The 22,398-nt window shown below is 34.4% G+C and overlaps 2 protein-coding genes across 2 annotated transcripts; one reads left to right on the forward strand and one right to left on the reverse strand.

The window, feature by feature from the left end:
* Positions 1 to 8,386: 8,386 nt before the first annotated feature.
* On the reverse strand, positions 8,387 to 14,676 carry LOC106718826. The gene is made up of 13 exons (XM_045678707.1): positions 14,508 to 14,676; positions 14,274 to 14,426; positions 13,991 to 14,076; positions 13,775 to 13,882; positions 13,419 to 13,565; positions 13,225 to 13,287; positions 13,030 to 13,142; positions 12,496 to 12,656; positions 11,263 to 11,420; positions 10,482 to 10,628; positions 9,790 to 9,922; positions 9,140 to 9,305; positions 8,387 to 8,891 (listed from the first exon to the last, which is right to left on the reverse strand). The coding sequence occupies exons 1-13, from the start codon at positions 14,674 to 14,676 to the stop codon at positions 8,501 to 8,503; spliced, it is 1,995 nt and encodes a 664-aa protein (XP_045534663.1). The 3' UTR covers positions 8,387 to 8,500.
* Positions 14,677 to 15,896: 1,220 nt separating this feature from the next.
* On the forward strand, positions 15,897 to 21,290 carry LOC106718847 (BRCA2-interacting transcriptional repressor EMSY). The gene is made up of 6 exons (XM_014513042.2): positions 15,897 to 16,066; positions 16,203 to 16,377; positions 17,384 to 17,684; positions 18,033 to 18,201; positions 18,360 to 20,279; positions 20,352 to 21,290. Exons 1-6 carry the CDS (start codon positions 16,006 to 16,008, stop codon positions 20,813 to 20,815), a joined length of 3,090 nt encoding a protein of 1,029 aa, XP_014368528.2. The 5' UTR covers positions 15,897 to 16,005; the 3' UTR covers positions 20,816 to 21,290.
* The last annotated feature ends 1,108 nt before the right edge of the window (positions 21,291 to 22,398 follow it).

Consider the following 22,398-nt stretch of genomic DNA (forward strand, 5'->3'; position numbering starts at 1 on the left):
ATTTCGAAATAATGAACCCTTTTTAAAATGTATTCCAAATTGGATATGATGTTGTACTTTTCTTTTAGTAAAAGCTTAATTTTTAAGCTTATTTTTCGCATAATAAAAACGAGGGCGGATATTATCAGAGGGTTGTTTAACTTAACGTGCAGGGTAGTAAAACGACCTGAGGGAGTTTTGTATGGGTAAGATGTTCTTGAATTACGGTCGGCGAATGGGCCTTACTGAAGTACTCTAGCCAACGATATAAACTTGATTGAAAACTTTCTTTAATAATCATAAGAAATTTTATAACCTTATTATAGAAACTTTTTCATTAAAATCAAGGTGGTATGGAGAAATATTTTTTCATTCAGCATAATTACTTGAAAATTAAATGCTTAATAATATAAAAATTAAAAACATGTTTCAGTACTTTTGAAAATTATTCAATCTTACAATAAAAGAAATGTGTAAAGTTTACAAAAAAAAATTCCATCTAGAAAAATTATTTGAAATCCGACACTAAACTTTTCAATGATAACTAAGAACCTATTTGGGGGTAGATATCTTGAAAAATTCATCCAACACACGGGCGAAGTTGCTATATCTAGCTAGATGACAAAAGAGCTCCTCTATTCACTCATTGGTAAATTACAAATGCTTCCTACTCAATTCTGGGTCAGCACGAAGAGTCTTTACTAAAAGGGCGCAGAAGTCGTTTGGAAACGGAATAAATCATCCCTAAGATCCCGCGGTTTTTGTTCACAAACTGCGGATACAAGAGCTTTTCTTGATCCCGTAATTATTCTTAGTAAAATTATATTAAACATTTCCAATTAATTTGCAAATTCGAATAAATTGTAAAAGCAGATTCCAATATACAAAACGTTATTAATCCAGTTTGGAACACTTGGACTTAATTAAATTAATTTTTTTCTTTCAAATAAAACTAAAGCACACATAATGACACCTGGTAGTAAAACTGATAAAGCATGTCGGATAAATCACTCGCAACATTCACAGCCCTCCTGCTTGGTAAGGCGGCAAAGGATTGGGATCACTGCAATCCTGGCACATACGAGCTTTGTTAAAATTTAAAATCTATTTATAGCCCTTCGAGTTAAAAACGAAACGTTCTTTAATAATAACTTTACAAAAAATCTTGCAGTGTATACCTAATGAGTACCAAGCATTCAATCTCACATTCATACGACCATACAAACACTCATGTTTATAACATGACTTTTTTATACCCGTGAGCATGCTCTTCATAACAGCTCAAGTCTATTTTCCTACATTGAATTTTCGCTTCGTAAACATAAAAATCTCATAAGAACAAAGGCCCTTGCGTTACGCTGAAACTGGCATTAAAGGAAATAATTAAAAACCTTGTTAGTGAGCGCAATAAGACCGGCAAAGGAGCAAGCGCTTGCTGAAAATAAAACTCGACAGCCATGTTAGAACGTCGCCTGAACCTGTATAAATGCAGAACATTTTCTCTCGTCTACCCTCCTTTATTGCTTGTTCCAGACAAAAGAAGTAAAACACAGCCTCCGGAATATTAATAAGAATTTATCAAGCTCACTAGCGTTCACTATGTATGTAGTACTCAGCGCGTTCATTTTAAAATTGCAAAGCGTGCGATTTCAAGAGACTATTTTCATAAACGAACAGTAATAAAATATCATAGCCTACATACAGTTAATGCAGCATATTGCAATTATTGCATTTAATGCATAATTCCTACACTTTTCTTGTTGTTACAAAATTGCCGATGATTAGTAAAATGAAAACGTCACACGTCTCTTGTTTGGCCAGACAGAGCGAATATTTTAACAACGACATACAATTTCTGATAAATAATATTAAGATACCTATTTAATTTTCATAAACTACAGGTAACTGAACAAAGCATTTAAAAAGCAATTTTACTTAGAGTCATAGTTAACATTATCGTTGACAAAGAAGAACTGTTTGGCCGGGGTAAACAGGATTTTACGGAGAAAAAGTTTGCACACCCACGCTCCGAGGATAAACTAGTAGCCGGTGGTGGCCGGACACCGCCCAGGGAGGTAGCGCTGTGTACGTATTATACTATTTGTTTTAAGTCAGGTACACTAATGTACGAAACTTTACGATTTTTCAAAGATTTTTTTTTAATTTTTCGCCTGTGTTTTGCACAGGTAATACGAACTTGCCAGACAGATACATATTATTTTTGTTTTCTTACATATGTACGAGTATATGTGTATATATGTATGCATATCCGATGTATCAAGTGATTCTTAATCTTCTCCTGAGTGAGATTAAAACTTTTCTAACTCTATGCTTATCTTTCGTCATCTTTATGATCGGAAGACGGCATCGATGTTGTTGTAAATACAGCTTTCCGATGAAGACAGTGGAGCTTTGATTCACTGTAAATGTTTGGAATCAAATAAAAGTTATGTTGTTCACTCGACACCTACAATTTATTTATTGGACTTTATCGCGATTGAAAGAGATTAAAAAATATTTAAGCTTTTTATTTAAAGTGATATTGTGACAAGCTCAGCGTGAACGTATCCGGGGTGGGTCGACGGGTACGCTCCCGATTCGAAATGGCGCCACGCAGTCTGGAAAATGGCGACGTATTAAACAGGGAACAAACATTTTTATTGCTCACAGATAAAATAATTTAGGCTGCATTTTATTCATGAATTATTTTATATATCTGATACAAATTTTGAATAGAATGGATTTTATAATTGTTGAACAAAACTCATTTTCTTTGTTCAAATATTCCTTGTACAAAGTAAAGATATAAAGAAGTAAGTGTACAAACACTTTTAATGGCGAAATCTTTTTATAGGGTACAGCAGAGTAACATAAAACCATTAATAAGCCTCTTACCCGATCCGTCTAAGTCAACATTGGAGGATGGGGTAGGGGGAGGAGAGCGTTGCCATGACGCCCGGGGGCGCGGACCCGAATTTTATCGATTGATACAGCAGCCGGGTACAGGGAGAGCTCTGAGCCAAGCTAACACGATTCAACGCCCGTGTTTGCGTATTCCGACGGTTTAGGAGGGCTTTGACATACAGTAACACGTAGGATCCTATTTAAATAGCTATTTGCAAACTCCCGCTCACCAAATTGCTTCTTACGTAGTGTGTAATTTTCATAATGAAGTCTGATTATGTAAATTATATAATCTAAAATTTTACTTCTTTAGATCTCAATTTTAGTTAGACAACAAAGTTAAATTTTGTAAAAAGAGCACAAGTTAAATATCATAAAAGTAACTTGGTGTCCGACATCGTATTTTATCATTATTTTTAGATGTTTAATGCCATTCAACAATGCCATTAGCTTATTAAAAATAAAAAATAAGCATAATAAACAAAATCCTAAAACAAAACGTTCGATTTAAAAAAAAAAACAAAAAAGCAAACTCATATTAAAAATGTAAAAGAGCTTATAACCCAAAAGCGTAAATGGCAAATAAAAAATGGAGCAGTAGTTACAGCACATCGAAAACATAACTCTCCGAGCGATTTTTGACTGGAGATAAAGGGAGCATGGGGTCGCAAGGGTTGCCACGACTCTCTGCAACGATTCGACCCCCGCCTTTCAAAACCTCCCCATGTGAATTGTTACCAGTTGCGCATATTTTTACTCGCAAAACAATCCTTTGTGTTCGCAGCACTAACTCATGTCCGATCATAAATAAATGTGTATTAATTTATTTATGTCTTTTACCAAAGTTTCAACTATGATATATTAAAAAAAATATCATCCATCTCTAAAGATTATATATTAGGTCCTTACATATGAAATTGGCGTTTTGTATGGGAGGAACAAAAAGTCGAATATTTTTTAATATAATATATTTAATTAATCAAAGTATGAACCATTATTTTCTATGCACTTTTGCCATCTCATAGGTAGTTCATTGATCCCTTTACTAAAAAAACCAGTCGGACGGGAATCAATAAAATCTTTGAAGGCGATTTGGACTGCCCCATCGGAGTTGAATTTTTTCCCTTGCAAGAAGTTATCCAAATTTCGAAAAAAATGGTAATCTGTTGGAGCAAGGTCCGGGGAGTACGGAGGATGTCTTAGACTTTCCAATTGAAGCTCTTCTAATTTAGTAGCCGTCTGTTGCGCAGTGTGTGGTCTAGCGTTGTCGTGAAGCAGCAGTGGCGTGGAGCGATTGTCCAGCCTAGGTTGTTTAGCCGCTAGCTTTTCCATCATGGTTTGCAATTGCTGACAATAGACATCAGCCGTAATAGTCTGGCCAGATTTGAGAAAACTGTAATGAACAATACCGGCACTAGTCCACCAAACGCTTACAAGTAACTTTTTTGGGTTTAATTTTCGCTTGGGGCAGGATTTGGCTGGCTGGCCAGGATCCAACCATTGCGCTGAGCGCTTCCGATTATCGTAAAGAACCCATTTTTCATCACAGGTAATGATTCGATTTAAAATACCTTCATTATTGTGCCGGTTTAGTAATGTAACGCAACAGTCGACGCGCGTTTGCCGGTTTGCTTCAGTCAATTCGTGAGGTACCCACCTTTCAAGCTTTTTAATCTTCCCAATTTGCTTCAAGTGAATTAAAACAGTTTTATCACTAACATCGCAGCCTGCAGCTAACTCGGACGTGGTTTGCGATGGATCCGCTTCCACAATAGCCTTCAACTCTTCATTACCAACTTGAGTCTCAGGCCGTCCACGGGGCTTGTTCTGCAGATCGAAATTTCCAGAACGAAAACGTTGGAACCAAAAACGAACTGTGTTTTCTTTTGCAACACGACCGCCATACACATCATTCACCCTTCGAGTCGTTTCCGCAGCACTAGTGCCACGGCGGAACTCGTACTCGTAAATAATGCGATATTTTAAGTTTTCCATTTTGTAAAATGAGTGACGCAAACAGAAAAAAACAGAAGAAAAAAGCAAATGAATGACGGTCATCGAACCACAAATACATGAGTCTATAGCTGTACAAATTTGAATTTGAAATTCCTTACCAAAGAGGAGAAATTCGTGATTGAAGTGGCCAGTACGAAAAACGCCAATTTCATATGTAAGGACCTAATATTATATAGCTGTCGTTCGCGACTATATCCGCGCGAAATTAAAAAAAACAACGTATTATTAGCCTATGTGTTCTTCCAAAATCATACATCTGTGCCAATTTCCATCAAAATCTGTTTAGCCGTTCCGAAGATACCTTCTAACAAACATCCATCCATTTAAATTTTCGCATTTATAATGTTAGTAAGATTAAGAGTAATAAATAAGAATGAACGTAACAAAATAGGTTGTATATAATTTTCCTTATAGGTAAATTTTGTAATGTTAATAACAACATTGGGAATATTTATCAAAAAAAAAAAAGACAGCCAGATGCCGTTTTTCTCGTCTCACTATTGTACTCCGGATTAGGTATCTATAGATATGAATTAGTATCTATATCAATCTCATTTTCTCTTTGCAATTATAATAATATGTTTATTACAGTGAAAGTGCAACTTAAAATCCATAAAGATAAAATTACACGAAACAATAGAATCGAAATAAAGAACAACCACAAATAAAACGGGCAGATATAATTTTTTTCCAAACGACGCCGAAAAAATTCGTAAAAAGTATCACGGAGTCCGATTAACACAATATCCTTGAAGATGTCCCTCACAAAAAGGGGCACGAGGGGACAAAAGTCCGGGATACGGTTCCCATTGAGGCGTGGGGGCAAGGGGTGACCACCCTCTCCCCGAACGAAATAACGCTCTCGCTCCATAGTGTTCATAATGTATACTTGAGAGTGGACCGTGAAAAGAAATGAGCTTCAGGGAAGATAGTAATTTTTTAACAGGAATATTATAAAACAATCTCCATACAATAGTTGTAAAAACTATTTTAATCACTACTTTATAATATGTTTAACGAATCTAATACAAGGGTAAGACTATGTTGATGTTATTACCCCTTGATCAAGATAATATTTATGGAGTAGTTATGGATAAGATGCCAACCTTACGATTTCATACGATTTCATTTGCTAGACCATTTAATAATTTCACTTATAAGCTTAGAACGAATATTAAATTCATCAGTCGGTATCGACTTACTACTTGTTTAAAAAAAATAGATTGTATACCACACTGAGTAGATAGGGCGGACCCCGCACCTTTTAACTTGTAATTGGGGTCCTGAATGACTCGCGATTATTTTGATTGCATGTTTCCTTTTATGACTACTTTTAAATGAATTAAAGAATTGGTTGTTTTTTCAGCTTTATATTTAAACATTTTTATAGCGTAGACTTAGTCCGTGGAATTAAAAACACTGAGCCTAAGGGCTTTTTCAGACTGTAATCTAGCTTTGCCATTCTGGAGTTAGGTAATAACCAAGATCCATACATGAATCCATTCAAACTTTAGTATTTATAATCTTCGTAAGATTAATTGTGAGGAAAAGACGTGTTTACAAAAATATTAAACAGGCTTGAAATTGTCAGTGTAACAACAGCTTTAGAACTTTTAGACTTAGCACGATAGAAGCGTAGGTATTAGGTATATATTATTCTGTAGTAATCAGCTTAACACGTCACCGTGTTAAACCGAAGTGAATGCACTTAGGTTGCCTTTCAAGCCGATTATAATGAATTAGAAATGTTTTGCTGAACTCTAATATAAATAATCTTACTAATATTATAAATGCGAATGTTTCTATGAAGGTATCTTCGGAACAGCTCAACCGATCTTGACGAAATTTGGCATAGATATAGAGCGTCGTCTGGAAGAACACATAGGCTACTTATCAAGTATTTTTTCTTTAATTTCTCGCGGACAGAGTAGCGGGCGACAATTAGTATTGCTATAAGAAATATTTGAACTAAATCCAAAATAATTAACAGCTGACTGTATGACTTATGAAGCTCTGAGAAAGAATACAAATCAAAGATACTCACTCTTCAAAACCAGTCAGAATGTATTTGTATACAGGTAGTCATAATAAAGAACAGTTACCAAAGTAATTTATCTCTGATATAAATAACTAGCAGTTGCACGCGACTTCGGGCGGAATTAAAAAATCTAGTACTAAACATAACCTATGGCACCCGATGTTTATGTAGTTTTCCAACATTAAAAGAATTTTTCAAAGTGTAAACTCTTTATAACGAAACTCAAGGAACTGAGCATTTTTTGTCGTTATAGAGAGTTATCGTTATATGGAGTGAACAAAAAAACAACCAAATTAGCAAGATAACATAACAAACAATAATACCGATTATAAATATTTACTTTGTAGACAGTAAATATTTATTATCGGTATTATATTATGAACACATTACTTCGTAATAGAGAATGGCGTATCGCTATAAAGAGTGTTTCAATTTGTGGGTTTTAACGCAAACCAGCCAAGTTGGGCTCACTTCAACGTTACAGGGAGTTTATTGTTATAAAGGATAACGTTATAAAGAGTTTACACTGTAGTTTCAGTAGTTTCAGAGCCTATTCAATGACAAACAAACAAACAAATCCTACCTCTTTTTAATATTAATAAAGAAAATAATAAAACACGATAAATTCAAAATTAATATTTTAATTAATATTATATTACAAGATGTGAAATATTTGGACACTGCATGTGCAACCAACATCTTCAGAACAAAGCATTTAAAAAATAATAAAGATAAAATGAAAATTCTAGTCATAATTTTACTAAGTCTTTCTGACAAAAAGAGACCACATCATGTTTTAATACAAATATTGCAACAGTGGAAATCTACGGTTATTACTGCAATTTGTATTACAACTGACAAATAAGTCTTAATGCTAAGTACATAATGCAAACAGAAAAACCATTCTTTTCTGAAGAAAAAAATATATAAAGTAATTTTTTGTATTTTTAGCCGACTTCAAAAAATAAGGTTATCAATTCGACTGTGTTTTTTTATGTTTTTTTTTTTATATCATAAGGTGGCAAACGAGCAAACGGCCACCTGGATTCGCCGCAATAGCGAAGCTCCGTCTCAGGTGCTCAGATTTTGATAAAAAATATTTTTAAACGAAAGGTAGTGCTTCCAGATGGGTCCCATTTTTTTTTAAATAACTAGAAGACTACTAGATTTTGAGTTTAACTTCAAAATGTGTTGCGAAATTTAGGGACTTTGGACTACTACATATTATGGTTTAAATCGATTGTATAAATTATTTATGATTACTTTTTTTTGTTTAGTAATATTTTTGTACTTTCTAGGCGTTTATATTTATCAATGGTCCTTAATAGTAATTACTTTTATTTCAGACAACAACACAAATTATCAAGACAGACAAAATCCAGTTAAGCAACATGTGACGTCATACACGAAACAAACACATGAGACTTGAGACCGATGACGTCATGAAAACATACTTTTTATTTTACAGAGGAAGGGGTAAAGAAAAGGGGGGAAAGAATCACACTTCGCAAGTTTCATCTAACATATCAAAGTGAATTGAAAATTTTCTGTCTAGACAACAGTCTAACTAATTAATTGTGGTGTTGTCATAATTAACAACTTGCACAAACTAGGGAACTGTTTGTCGATGGCGTATTTGAACCAAATTGAGTTGTCTGTGGTCTCGGCTTGTGAACCTTCAATTTGTAAATAAGTGTACGGAGCAAATGCTAAATGATTCCTCAGACTTAGTTTAGAATCAGCGTTAGGGATGACTTTGTTCAGCATTGTTACAGTCTGCATGTTCAGTTTGCTGAACACATAACCTTCCTGGCGGTTGCTGAGGAAGTTTTCTTGATACAGACAAGATATAATGTCTGATGTATACGCCTTTAGTAACTGTCGATGTTCAAATTCGTGGGTATTTCGTACGCCATCGTTCTTATTTTTTAACTTTGAGAATATCTTCCTGTACCTATAAAATTAAATTAAAATAAATTAATTTACATACATTTCATCTAAAGCAATTTAAAGTTAAAATAATATTTTTTTTAAGAATTCACAGATAATTTTAGCTAATATAAATAATTTCAGCTTAGGTTAGCCCTCATTTAAAACTATTTAGTGAATTCTGCCTTAAAATTAAAAAAAAGAGAAAAGAATATCCTAAAGTGGAGTGTATCACCCTGTATACAAAAGAAATGTATGTATGATTGTACTGACGTAAGTATGAGATGTACGAGGTGGTCGAGGGTGGCGGCAGAGGGCGCCAGCAGCGGCAGCGCCAGCAGCAGCGCGGCCGGCACACTGCACGCAGCGCCCAGGCATACATCTGCGCGTGCGCAGCGCGACGCAGCGCTCAGGCAACTCGCCAGAACTAGCGCGTTGTCTACATACAACGAATACATTCAAATACAGCAAAGTCATTTAACTAAAAGATTCTTTCATTCATCATCAGCTCACTATACATCCCCACTGCAGGGCTCGGAGCCTAACCTAAGTTAGGGGTGACTAGGATATAGTCAACCACAGTCAAGTGCAATTTGACTTCACACATATCTTTGAATTTCTTCTCAGATATGTGCAGCATCACAGTTTTCCTTCATCGTAAATCGGATAAACGTACATATGTAAATCAAAAAACACATTGGTACATGGCGGGATTCAAACCCAGGACCTGTCGATTGCAAGTCAAGTGCTTAACCCCTGAGCCATCGACGCTCCCAAATATTTAAAGAAAAAATTAAATAAAAGATTAAGTTTGTAAAAACGCCTAAAATAAGTTTTCATTCATTTCTTATGTCAAATATTACAGAGTTGAATTTAATTTTTATCTTATATACTAAAATATATTTAAATATATATATATTTACCTGGATTTATTTGTAAGCCTTTGCTATACAATTGTGTTAACAATTTTGCTACTCCACATAAAATCTGTGTGTATTCTATCTGTGGTGAATTTGTACTCATGAATAATCTGCAATTTCGAACACTGGTGTACACCTAAAAAAAAAAATTGTTTCCAATGTGCAAACTGATGTTAACAACAACACTATCACGCTCGAAAACATACAAGGGTAGGCAGAGACCATGGACTTTTAAATGTCACCTCTATTAGTACTTTTATTTACTATTTAGCAGATTGAAGACTACATTTTACTAGAATAAAAAAAAACTTGTGAGCCGTCATGGGACGCCTGGCAGATGTGAAACATCGTGTGTGTACAAGTAATATGCACAAAATATTAAATATTATAATTAAATAAATAATAATGATAAAAATGATAATAATGATGAAAATGATAATAATAACGATAATACTGATAATAATGACAATAACGATGCTAATAACGATAATAATGAGTTTATTATTAATAATAATAATAATAATGATAATGTATACCTCAGCGTACACTCTACTACACATAAAATATATATATGTATACCTAAGTATAGTGTGGCGACCCGTCGCCACGGCAAGCGTCGCCACGCCAACAATTCGGTTTACAAGTGATCCTATAGATGTTTCACATCAAAACATAAAGAATATAAAATAACTCACTAAATTAGCATACATAGCTGACAAACTCCTGAGTATAACACATTGGTCCATTGAATTTGCTCTGCAGTATATCTTTGTGAGTGAAGTCATTATTGACTCAATGTATTCATAACAATCCGCACTCAACCATTCCACCAGGTCCATTATCTGTAAATTAATATAAAAAATAATCTTTAAACCAATATTATACAAAGTTTAACCTGGATAAGGAAGAAACTTGGGTTAGAGAGAAACCTCTATAAGAGAGAAAAATATCCTTTTGGGCTTTTGCTTATTTATTAAAGACTGTATATTATTAAATAATATATTTTATTGTTTCTAAGGAAATTAGGCGGAAATATGTATTCATTTTTCTACACAATGCCTACCTTATATGAATTTTGATCTATTTTTGCTTACCCAATTTTACCAGTTGTCCAGTTAATAATTTTTATCTAATTTTTGTATCTTCCCATATAATATAAACTAGCTTTTACCCGCAACTTCGTCCGCGCGGAATAAAAAAAAATGCACACAAGATAAAAAAAGTTCCTATGTCCGTCTCCTAGTTCTAAGCTACCTCCCCATCAATTTTCAGCTAAATCAGTTCGACCAATCTTGAGTTATAAAAAGTGTAACTAACACGACTTTCTTTTATATATATAGATAAAATAATTATCGGATCAATCTCAATAATCAATTATTACGCTCGGGTGTTAGAATCCAGACTTAAACTAGAAGAAACATGAGTTAAATTTGTGCAAAAAAAAGTATAAAAAGGAATGTGACATTATGAAATTACCTCACCAAAGAAGTCAGTTTCATTCCAGAACACTATAAATTGTGCAAGGAATCTGGTCACAACGGGAATTCCTTGCAGTATTGTGCGCTGGAATATTGCCAGTCTGTGCAGCAGGTATCGCTTCTCCTCGTAACTGTATGGTGATTTGTCAAAGAAACCTGAAAACAGAAATTATTGACAAAACTTAATCAATGTCAATTTAAATCATACTAATATTTTAAATGCGAATGTTTAGATGGATTGATGTTTGTTTGTAGGTATCTCCGGAACAGTTCAACAGATCTTTATGAAATTTGGCACAGATGTAGAACATAGTCTGAAAGAACACATAGGCTACTTATTAAGTTTTTTTTTAAATTCTGCGCGGTCGGAGTTGCGGGCGACATCTAGTAGTCTATATTAGCGCATTTTATAAAGTACTAGCTTTTACCCGCGACTCCGTCCGCGCGGAACAAAAAATAGAAAACGAGGTAAAATTATCCTATGTCCGTTTCCTGGTTCTAAGCTACCTGCCCACCAATTTTCAGTCAAATCGATTCAGCCGTTCTTGAGTTATAAATGTGTAACTAACACGACTTTCTTTTATATATATAGATTAGGCAATAGAGTATTTCACACTATACAGTAGTCAGGGCTACAGTGACTGGGTATAAATCCTAGTCGCGTTTTCTTAATAAAAACATCGATCACTCTTATTGTTTATTTGAAACAGGCGGAGTTTTTTTTATATTGAATAAGCCTGCATTTTAAGTTTGTTGTGTCAGGGTAATTTTTTAGTAACTGGAATACCGCGAACGAAGTTGAATCTAATAGCATTGTGAGCATGAAATCACATGTTACCGGAACGACTTCCAAAAGCGATGAAGTAGAGTAAGAGAGAAACCTTTATAAGCTAGAAATATATCGTGATCCCTTGGACTCCTACTTGACAGGTTTGACTGTATATCATCAGCTCACTATTCTACCCCAAGTTAGGGTTGACTAGGCCATAGTCAACACTGGCCGGCTGCGGGTTGGTTGACTTCACACATATCATTGAATTTCTTCCCAGATATGTGCAGGTAGCATCTCAATGTTTTCATTGACAAATGTACATATGTAAATCGAAAATCGAAAAAACACATTGGTACATGGCGGGATTCGAACCTAGGACCTGCAGATTGCAAGTCAAGTGCTTAACCCCTGAGCCACCGACGCTCTTGACTGTATATTTGAATGAAATCCAACACTTACAATGATTGAGTATATGATGCAGGTCATGTGAGAAGAAAGCCTGTTCGTTGTCGCTGGCCAGTGCCAGCAGAGTGGTGCCAGTGTCGTTGCAGAGCAGAGCGCGCAGTCGCGCTGGCCGACTGCTGGACCGGCTAACACTGTGCTTCAGCAGAGATACTGGGCTGAGGAAGAGACATAAATACCAACATCTGATCGACTAAATGTGGATTTATACTTTAAAAACAATCACAGAAAAGCTGACTTATTCTTTTCATTCTTTAATATCATCTGAAATTCTTATAATCCTTTTGGCCATGGAGAAATAGTAAAAAATTTCTTAAGAATGTTTTAATACAGTTAAAAAAATACTAGTACATTCGAACCCTGATAAACGAGAAACCTCTGTAAGCGAGAATCATTGTGGTCCCTTGAAAACTTATCTAGATTTGGTTGTGATTTTCATGTTTTTATACTTTAATTATATATATTATTATATAAAAAAATATATATGTCACTCATTGATTTATATGTTTTAAGGAAATATAAATATCTTACCTAGAAAAATCAAGATATGTTTTTTGTGTAACTTGTTCAGTATACTGCATTGAACCAAGCTTTAAAAATTCCATGTTTGGTATCAGTGGGTCTTTCTTATTTCTTCCAGAGTCCTGAAAAAACAAGCATAATATGTTATATTCTTTTATAAATTGATTTAATTTGTAATTTAGAAATGTTTATAAAATTACTTACACAATTAATTGGATTCGTCCACAATAAATACTGTTTTGTAATGCACAACAAATTTCTTTTGCTCTGAAATTAAAAAAAAAACTTAATTCAACATGTGAATGTGAGTAAAAAAAACATTGAAAGTATGTTTTGAGGCTGCCAGAGAAAGATCATGGCCTAAAAAAAGTAAAAAAAAATAAATAATAATAACATACCTGACTTATTGTGAATCGATTCAAAAGGTTTGCATTTATCTTTCTAAAAGATGTATGTATGGATATGGATGGTATATCTTCAGGTACACATTCAGGTCTATATGACTTGAACAATCCCAATAGAACTTGAATCTGACGGTATAAGTTCTGAAAATATATCACAGACATTGTTTAGAATCTTTAAATCGGTAATTATTTAAGTTGTAAAGTTTATCATTTATATTTAGACCATTTTTTATACATGTTTTATTCTGTGCAGACAATTTAATTGTGCAGACAATTAAATTTAATTTTATAATTACTAACAAATGACAAAGAATCAGATTAATACAAGTGAAACTGAATTAAAAATATACCTTTTTTGCTTCCCTTTTCTTTGCGCAGTCTAAAAGTTCTACAACTCTTCTTCTTGTGACATCACTTGGTTTAGTCAGATTGTACACCAATTTAATTGAATGAGGTGCCTAAAAATATAACAAATAGCTATAAGTAGTTGTAGTTAAATTGTTTTCTTTTCATCCCAAAATAGTTCTAAAATACCTTGAGTAAAACTATCTAAAAATCATACTAACCAGTGCTTCATATGTCAATGTTGAATAAAAGACTTCATATCCAATATTAAGTGCATCTAATTCAACAGAATTGCTGTCCATAGCAGCTATAACAAGAAAATTGAGTTAATGTATATTAAAAACATGAAAATTATCAGGACAAATGCTGTAAAAAGCAACTTTTACTTACTTACTTGATAATTAACACACAAATTAAGACAGAGGCGATGGAATAAAACTAGGTATGCCACAAACATTTTTTCTACCAATTTTTAGTAGAAATAACTTGTAAATTTCCACTTACCTGTTAACCAGTCAAGTAAAAAGCTTATATTTGAAAAGTTTGATTGATTATCATGTTTAGCGAGAAGCCAACGTAGAGCGTAGTCAATAGTAAGCTTGCCGATTTTTTCATTAGGAACTAAACACGCTCCCAGACTTGTCCATTTCGTTATAGCTATAAAAGAAATAGGCTTAACAATTAGCCTCTGGAATAGCAAGAAAGACACAAAAACATTACGCAGCATTTATTACTTACGTATTGATAAATTTAACCAAACTTTGAATAACGTTTGGAAATCATTATACTCCAAGCCTTCATTTTCCACAATATAAGCAAGTTCATCGATTTTACTTTGAAACAAATCCTTATCAAAACCCTTTCTTAATGATTTAATATAATGTATAATATCTTCTACATCTGTCATTTTGTTTGCAGTTTTGATTGAAAACTTTTGAATTGTATAAAAAACACAAATACAGAAGTTACAGCATACAATCACAATGCAAAGAAGAATAACAAATTTTGAAATAAAAATACGTTATTATTTGACATCAGTCGCCCGATCAAAGTAAAGCTGGACATAGATTAAAGATTTGTTAAAGCGTCCTGATTAGTCCCGATACATTTTTTGGCAAAATTTTACTTTCGTGAAGGAAAATTAAAATGAATTAATATATATTATTATGATATAAATCTTTTTAGAGTTCCACATTTTACATATATGTAAAATGAGTAACTTTTAAAAGATATGTCTTTGAATCTTTCCCGTTGGTAACAAGTTTGCGAAGAATGTGATTTCAATTATTTTTTGTAAATAGAAAAAAAAGTTCAATTTTTAAAACGTTTTTTTCACTGTGTACAATAGAGGCATAATATTAAGATGGGTATTTTAGCGCTAAAGAAATCTTCAATTTTATTGAAAAAAATCGTTTAAATTTTTAACTTTTTTTACTGCGTACAATGAAGGCACAATATTTTGACGGGTATTTTAGCGCTAAAGTAATCTTCAATTTTAATGAAAAAAAGAGAGACCGATTTTTATATTTGATTATATTTATAAATTAGGAGAATAAACAACAACTTCAGCCCTTAAAATACTTAATTAATTTCAAATAATTATTAAAAAAAATACTCTACATACCTTATAAATGCAAGGCTCTTGAAAAACTGCGACAGCTAAGTTCACGGGGTAACCATAATATTATTTTTTCTTATAAATAAGCAAACCAAGTTAATTTTCACATTGAGATTTTTTGTTTCTATAAGACTCAAAATACTATTAGGTACAATTCCAGGATATCTAAATGGCTTCAAGTACTTAAAAATAAAGATTAATTACAAAATCCACCTAGTTGTCCACCTCCATGACTCAATAGCCAATAACCAAAATTGGTTTGATCGTGTGGGCTACAGAAAGTCACAAGTGGAACGGGTGCTCGGTGCATACAAACTGTTATCTTCTCAATAGCATTTTCAGCTGGTTAACTTTGTCAGTGATACGGCTTTTTGTGATAACTTTCAGCTTTCACGAAGTTTCAGGGTAAAATGTAAACTATTCTGGCAAGAATGAAACCATAGACAAAATTAAAGCCATCCGTTATTTTTTGCATCTTTACTTGAAATGTCAAAATGAACGAATTGTCGTTTGAAGTAAACACAGTATGGATATTTGCCAGTATAGTATTCAATTAAAAATGGTCAAATTTATTTAGTCAAATAATTTCTAATTAGTGTATAATTTAAAGGCTTCAAAATGTGGCCCATGTTGTTAAATATGACACGGGAAGAATGTCGCCAGACGCTTAGGAGACTTGGTATATATTTAGTACTATGGCATTATTTTTCCCTCCTATGATTTTATTATACTAAGAATACTCAATAAAGTTGATTTAAAGTTTGAAAATATGTTAAGAAGTATTACTAAGTTAAATGTCGTGCATTTATTTGTAGAATTGGAAGCCTACTCGAAAATGATGAGTGTGTTAAGAGCACAAGGGGCATTGGAAGAGAATAGAAAAAAGTTGCTTGAGGAGCTCCGTGCGGTTTTACATATAGGCAACGATCGTCATAGTGCCGAGGCGCGTCGCGTGTCTAATGACGAGTTATTAGCAACGATTGCAGACCAGTAAGTTAATATTTTCCACATTTGTTTGGGCCTCTTGATTTATTTTTAAAACAGTGATCCACAAAGTCAAAGATGGCAGATATCCACAGTTCTAAAGGTGATGTTGCCTTACAATTTTTAGCATACCTTTTCTTCATTTATAGTGAGATTTCTAATAAGATTTGGAATAATTATTACATTCAATTTCTTTTTCTTTTTGCCCTGATGCATTTGATAACTTGATAATATGGTCACTCATGAAACTATGAAATCAACATTTGTTTTATATTTCTTTGAAATTAAAGTGTTGAAGCAAGTTAATGGTTGATTATATCAAAATAATTTATTTTTTATTTTGACAGATAACCTATAAGAAAGTGATTTATTATATTTTATGTATTCATTTCACTTGTTTTGTTTAATAAACTATCTTTTTAAGTAAAAATAAATATTGTTAATAATTTCACTATATTTATATACATATTTTAGAACAAAATTAATTGAATTGGATGTGTATTTAAATTATAAAGGTAATTTTTACCATTTGAAATTAATATTATGTAAAACCTTCTAGTAACAAAAAAATATGAATAAATAAACGAAATCTATGTCTTTTTAAAGAAAAAAAAAAGAAACCATTCTTTGAATTTAGAAAGCAAATACTTTTAAAAAGTGAAGTTGCGGTACCTATTGTAATGTAATACATAAGCATTTAACAATAAATATTTGCAAATTAATTTAAAATATAGATATATAGTTAAACTGAGGATATGTTAATCCGCAAATAATTAATATGTTATTAAATATTTTACATATAATTCGGAAAAGAAGAATAACAAAAAAAAATTTGAATGAACAACAATTTTAATATTTTGACCCATTTGATGAATAATTTTACATGGAGATGCTATAAAAGATTTAATATATTTAAATTGAGTATCATAATTCTGTCAGTCTTTTTCCTTACCTTATGGCTGATTGAATGTGTTAACTCTGTCAATCAATATAGATTAAAAATAATTTCCAGATTAGCAGGACCCAATACAGGTATAGGATGGATTTGCGAAGGCAGAAGACGAATACCACTCCTGCCTCGGAGTATCCCGCAAACTGCATACACAGAGATTGCGGATAAAGCCGCAGATGCTGCTGCGGCTGAGAACAAGGAGCTACAGAAGAAACTCGAAGCTGAAAAATTGATTGCACCAAAATCCAGTGAAGAGCAACATCCGGACCCTGAAAGTCAAACAGCCGAAGGAGCATCCACAAATGAAGATATGGACGAGTTATTTCATCCACCTATTGCCATGGAAGATGAAACTTTAAAAGTAATTTATTGTTTCAACTAAAGCACCCTTTTTTTTAAAGTCAGTAAATGCATTTGCGCACCCCTACGCCGGGCTGTGCAATGGCGTAGGGAGTGTGGGACTCGCCGGCCGCAGAAGGCGACCGGAATACCCACTAAAACCTGACTGCCCTCTGACGCATTAACTAAAGTACCCTGTAAATGATCAAATTTTTTTATGTTTTTAAAATTTTTGGATAAGGCTTTGTTTGATAGTTTTGTTTGATGAATATCTTGATCTAAAAAATTTGATTGTTTACTAATACTTAATTTTTTTAATACAGCAATATAACTGTTATTTAGTATGTGTCAGTGTTTATTTTTTTTACAGATGTGGGAAACAGAATTGATCTGTAGAAAAAGGAAAGTTCCCGAAGGCGGTGCAATACCAGAGGAAGGGACGACGCCTGTTAAAAACATGAGAAATATACAAACCAATGCAAATCAGAAACATGTCAATTTATCTCAAATATACTCAAAATACTCACAACCAGCTTCAAGTTAGTATAAGTAACTTTAAGTCAATAACTAAGCTTTTTCAGTTTCTTTTTTTAAATCATAAAAAAAAATTAAAAATACATTTTTTTATAATCTTATATGTATGGCTAAAATTAAGTATGAAACAATTATACTTAACTACATTGTAAAATATTTTCAGGTAAATCTTCAAGTCAATCAAAACACTCATATAATCAAGTAAGCAAAGTATCAACAAGTAAATCAAATCAACCCAACACATCTAGATCATCCCACAAGCACAGATCACACAAACAAAATGCAAAGAGTACACACGCCAAGTCAAATCAACGGAAATCACAAGACCTGCCCATGTCACCTAACAAACAGTACAATTCTAATGCGTTGCAGTCAGACTACAACGTAACTCCCAACTCATTTCAAGCCAGTTATGCTCAAACAGTGTTATCTAATAAAACCAAATCGGAATATGTAGATGAAATCAAAACCAAAGTGTTGTCATCACCCGGAATGGTCACCGATTCCCCAACAATGCAACTTCTCACGCAACCGGCGACCGTCCCCCACGAACTTGGCGTGTCTGACAACGTCCACCCTGACGACCCCGCCACCCTACAGGCGCAAAGCACGCCAGTATCCAAAACCACCAGCGGGAAACCTTGCCATCTTATCATCAAAAAACGTGGCGATACGACCACAGATAAAGTACAAATGTCTGAATTTAAAATATTGCAAAACGCCTCCGAAGGTGTTAAGGTCCTTTCAAATCGGCAAGTCGTCGTCGCGCCCACCTCGACGCAAAAGGCCTTAAACTCCGGTAAACTCGTCACCACCAAAGTTATAGGGTCCGCTGCTAAACCCAGAACGCCGAGCACAGCGGTCCCCACTGACAAAATGATCGTCGTATCTAAACCGACCTTGGAAAACAAAATTATGACAAATTCGAAAATTATTTTAACCTCCTCTGTCCAGAGCACGCCAAATAAAGAACCTTCTATGGTCGCAGTCAGTGCTAATAACATATCCAAACCTTCCGAAACTTTCACTCCTAAAGGTATCCCCGCTACGGACCTAAAAGTATCTGCCAAAACCTTTGTATTAAATCCGAAATCGGGTCACAAAATGGTCGTTGTGCCTGCCAAGAGTCGAACTAATCAAATCGGGGAAGTCCCATTGTTACATTTCAAAGGTATACCCACCGGTATGAAATTCGTAGCCGTCAGTTCACAGTCAAACAGTCAAGTTAATAAATCGACTGCGATGACGGTAGTATCAAAAGCCGGTGTCAATATCGTCAATACGATTCCTTCCAATGCAAAAATCTTAGGCGTCGAGCCAATTAAGACTGCCAACCTCGCCGATATAGTCCCAGTTAAAGGTCTCGCGCCCGTCTCCACACCGAAAATAAGCAACCCCATTGTGCGGCCGACTGTCACGACAAAAGGTAACGTGATAGTGGTGCAGAAAGGCAGTGCCATAGGCAAAGCAATTACGTTCACTAAAAACGGTAACGATGTATCAAAAATAATAATGGGTAAAAATGTCAATCAACTTCTACAAGCTACGAAACCGGATCAAGTCGATGTCGAAAAATGTCCAGGAAATGTTATCGTACTGGAATTAAACAACGAGCAGACCGCCAGACCGACCACCATGTCGGAGATACTCGACAGCCGCTCCAGCACTCCGCGGGCATCCGATCACTTTAAGAAAGTAACCCCACAAATCACACAAGACACCCCGGTACTTTTCGAGAGTCAAATAACCGAGGAATCTTGCAATCCAAACAGCTTAGACTCGTCAGCTGAAAGTATAGGAGACATCGTCCCGCTGGAACAAACGGATTCACCGACGATGCACAAAGACGAAAGCAAAGATTTCGAGAAAGGCACAGAAAGAGTCAAAGAGTCAACGAGAGTCGCGGACTGGGAAATGGAACTTGAGACCGCGTCCAAGGACAAGGACGAGGACGACAAGCTGAACTCGCTGCACCTGGACCTCGGGATGTCCAGCGACAGCGAGGGTGAGTACATGGTGGAGCCGCGGAAGGGCAAGAGCAAACGCGGCGCGCCGGAGACCTCCCGCCGGCCGACACCCAGCGGTAAGTTTTGCTCATAGTACAAGGTGTCGATTTCGCATTACGGGTGATGCTAATATTCATGCACATTTTTAGGGGAGGGCCACGAACTGTACATCGGGTCGGGGACGCTGTCGCTCGCCACGCGGACTCTGTTGAGTCAGTTGCAGGAAGAGGGCTCGTCGAGCAATGACTCTTCGTTCGCGCTGCGCTCCAAGCTCGACAAGGCGAAGGACTGCGACATAAAGCTCGACAAGTCGGAGTCGGATGCGCTGACTAAAGCGAAGGAGAAGCTCAGCGAGAAGGTGGCGGAGTCGCAGCAGAAGAGGATAGACATCTATAGTACGGCGATCACCAGCTCCGAGATCAACCTCGACTCGTTTTCGTATCTGGACGAGGGTATGCTGGTGGGTGACGACGTGTTCTCGTCGGCGGAGGGCAAACGCGAGCGGCGCGGAGACGCGCTGGACGACCAGCTCAGCCGACTGCTCGCAGACGACTCCGCCAACTCCACGGACTCACAGACCGTAAGTGAAAGTTTGCCTTCAAACAAACCATGAGCAATAATTTAGTGTTTAAATATACGGTGCGGTGTTTTAAAGTGACATAACATTGTAAGAACGTTGAATAGTGAGTTTGAAAACGGTGCGATGGCGAAGGTTGACAGACATGCAGCAAGAGGCTAAGAGAAAACTACGTCTGCGTTAGTTAAGGAAGCGATCGAATGTGAAAAGTAAAATCAAGATAAGTCTTACATTAAATTTCTAACAAAACGCAAAAATGTACATAAGTTAATAACAAATAAAAAAAATTCAAGCATCAATTAAAATTTCTTTAATTGTCCAAAGTTCACTTAATGAGGTCGGCTTTATGTCTCACGATTCTCTAAATATATTGCGATGGCAATTTATTGTTGTATGATAATTGTGTGGCTTAATGTACTAAATTTCTTATTTTGATAATTTTTTTACATGCTTTTAAATCCGGATTTGTGATAGTTAAAAAAAGATGTCAAGTTTTTAAAATTATATGTATAGACGAATAAATTAAAAACTCAATTTATACAATTGATTGATAAGCAATATAACATATATATGTACTTGTATGTATATATAAAATTATATACCTCACATAATTACTAATTGTAATATTTAGTATCATATACAATAAAATTTACAGCACTTTAATGGAAAATAATCAAATATATGTTAATAAAATTTCAAATGTAAATATAAATTCCCATAATAATAATAAGTTTTGTGTATATATTTTGTTTAATTACTCATTACAAATAAGAACCTATTTACTGCATACTAACATAATTTATAGTTTATTCCAATTGAAGATCTAAACTTTGTTACAATATTATAGCAAATAAACATTAAATTATCTTTTTTATATGTCACCGACAAATCTATGTGCCTAGACGACTTACAAACGGGCGGGATTAGTGATGGGTCGTTGATGACTTAGGTACCAAGGACACGTTAATTTCTTTTCTTAACTAGTCCATTTAACAAGTTGAATTTGTTGAAAAGTGGTCAATAGTTGATTCAACTAATTTAAACCACACCCATAGTTACATAGAAAATGTAATTTTGCACAAATTATGAGATAAGTGAAGTACATATATCTATCTTATATCTTTATATATATAAAAGAAAGTAGTGTTAGTTACACTATTTATAACTCAAGAACGGCTGAATCGATTTGACTGAAAATTGGTGGGCAGGTAGCTTAGAACCAGGAAACGGACATAGGATAATTTTTACCCCGTTTTCTATTTTTTATTCCGCGCGGACAGAGTCGCGGGTAAAATCTAGTAATTATATAAAATGGACAAAATGTTGGTTTGGATAAATATTTTGAAATTTAGTTAACAAACTTTAAGTCTTGAGTTGAAATACACTGTATACTCGTTACATCATAGATTTACGTTGCGTCGCACAAACTGACAAAATAATTGAATCATTACATTGTGTTTATGAATTACTTTGTTAATAGATTAAGACTTGTATTTTTGCTTAAAATATATAGTTAAATTATGTTATATAGTTTTTTATATATTTAGCAAAAGAAACATATATATATATATATATTGTTATTTACTAGAGAAATATTGCATAATACGATGCTTGAATCG

The sequence above is a fragment of the Papilio machaon genome, chromosome 1 (assembly GCF_912999745.1).
Source record: "Papilio machaon chromosome 1, ilPapMach1.1, whole genome shotgun sequence".
Classification (NCBI taxonomy): domain Eukaryota; kingdom Metazoa; phylum Arthropoda; class Insecta; order Lepidoptera; family Papilionidae; genus Papilio; species Papilio machaon.

What these genes read in the sequence shown, in the direction of transcription:
- LOC106718826 (XM_045678707.1), bottom strand. Translation starts at nt 14,676, where the DNA reads ATGACAGATGTAGAAGATATTATACATTATATTAAATCATTAAGAAAG. An exon ending in TTGGTTAAATTTATCAATAC is followed by an intron (nt 14,427 to 14,507) that starts GTAAGTAATAAA and finishes TTTCTTTTATAG; the next exon opens with CTATAACGAAATGGACAAGT. An exon ending in AAACTGACTTCTTTGGTGAG is followed by an intron (nt 10,629 to 11,262) that starts GTAATTTCATAA and finishes ATTAATTTACAG; the next exon opens with ATAATGGACCTGGTGGAATG.
- LOC106718847 (XM_014513042.2), top strand. Translation starts at nt 16,006, where the DNA reads ATGTGGCCCATGTTGTTAAATATGACACGGGAAGAATGTCGCCAGACG. An exon ending in CCAGACGCTTAGGAGACTTG is followed by an intron (nt 16,067 to 16,202) that starts GTATATATTTAG and finishes ATTTATTTGTAG; the next exon opens with AATTGGAAGCCTACTCGAAA. An exon ending in ATACTCACAACCAGCTTCAA is followed by an intron (nt 18,202 to 18,359) that starts GTTAGTATAAGT and finishes AAATATTTTCAG; the next exon opens with GTAAATCTTCAAGTCAATCA.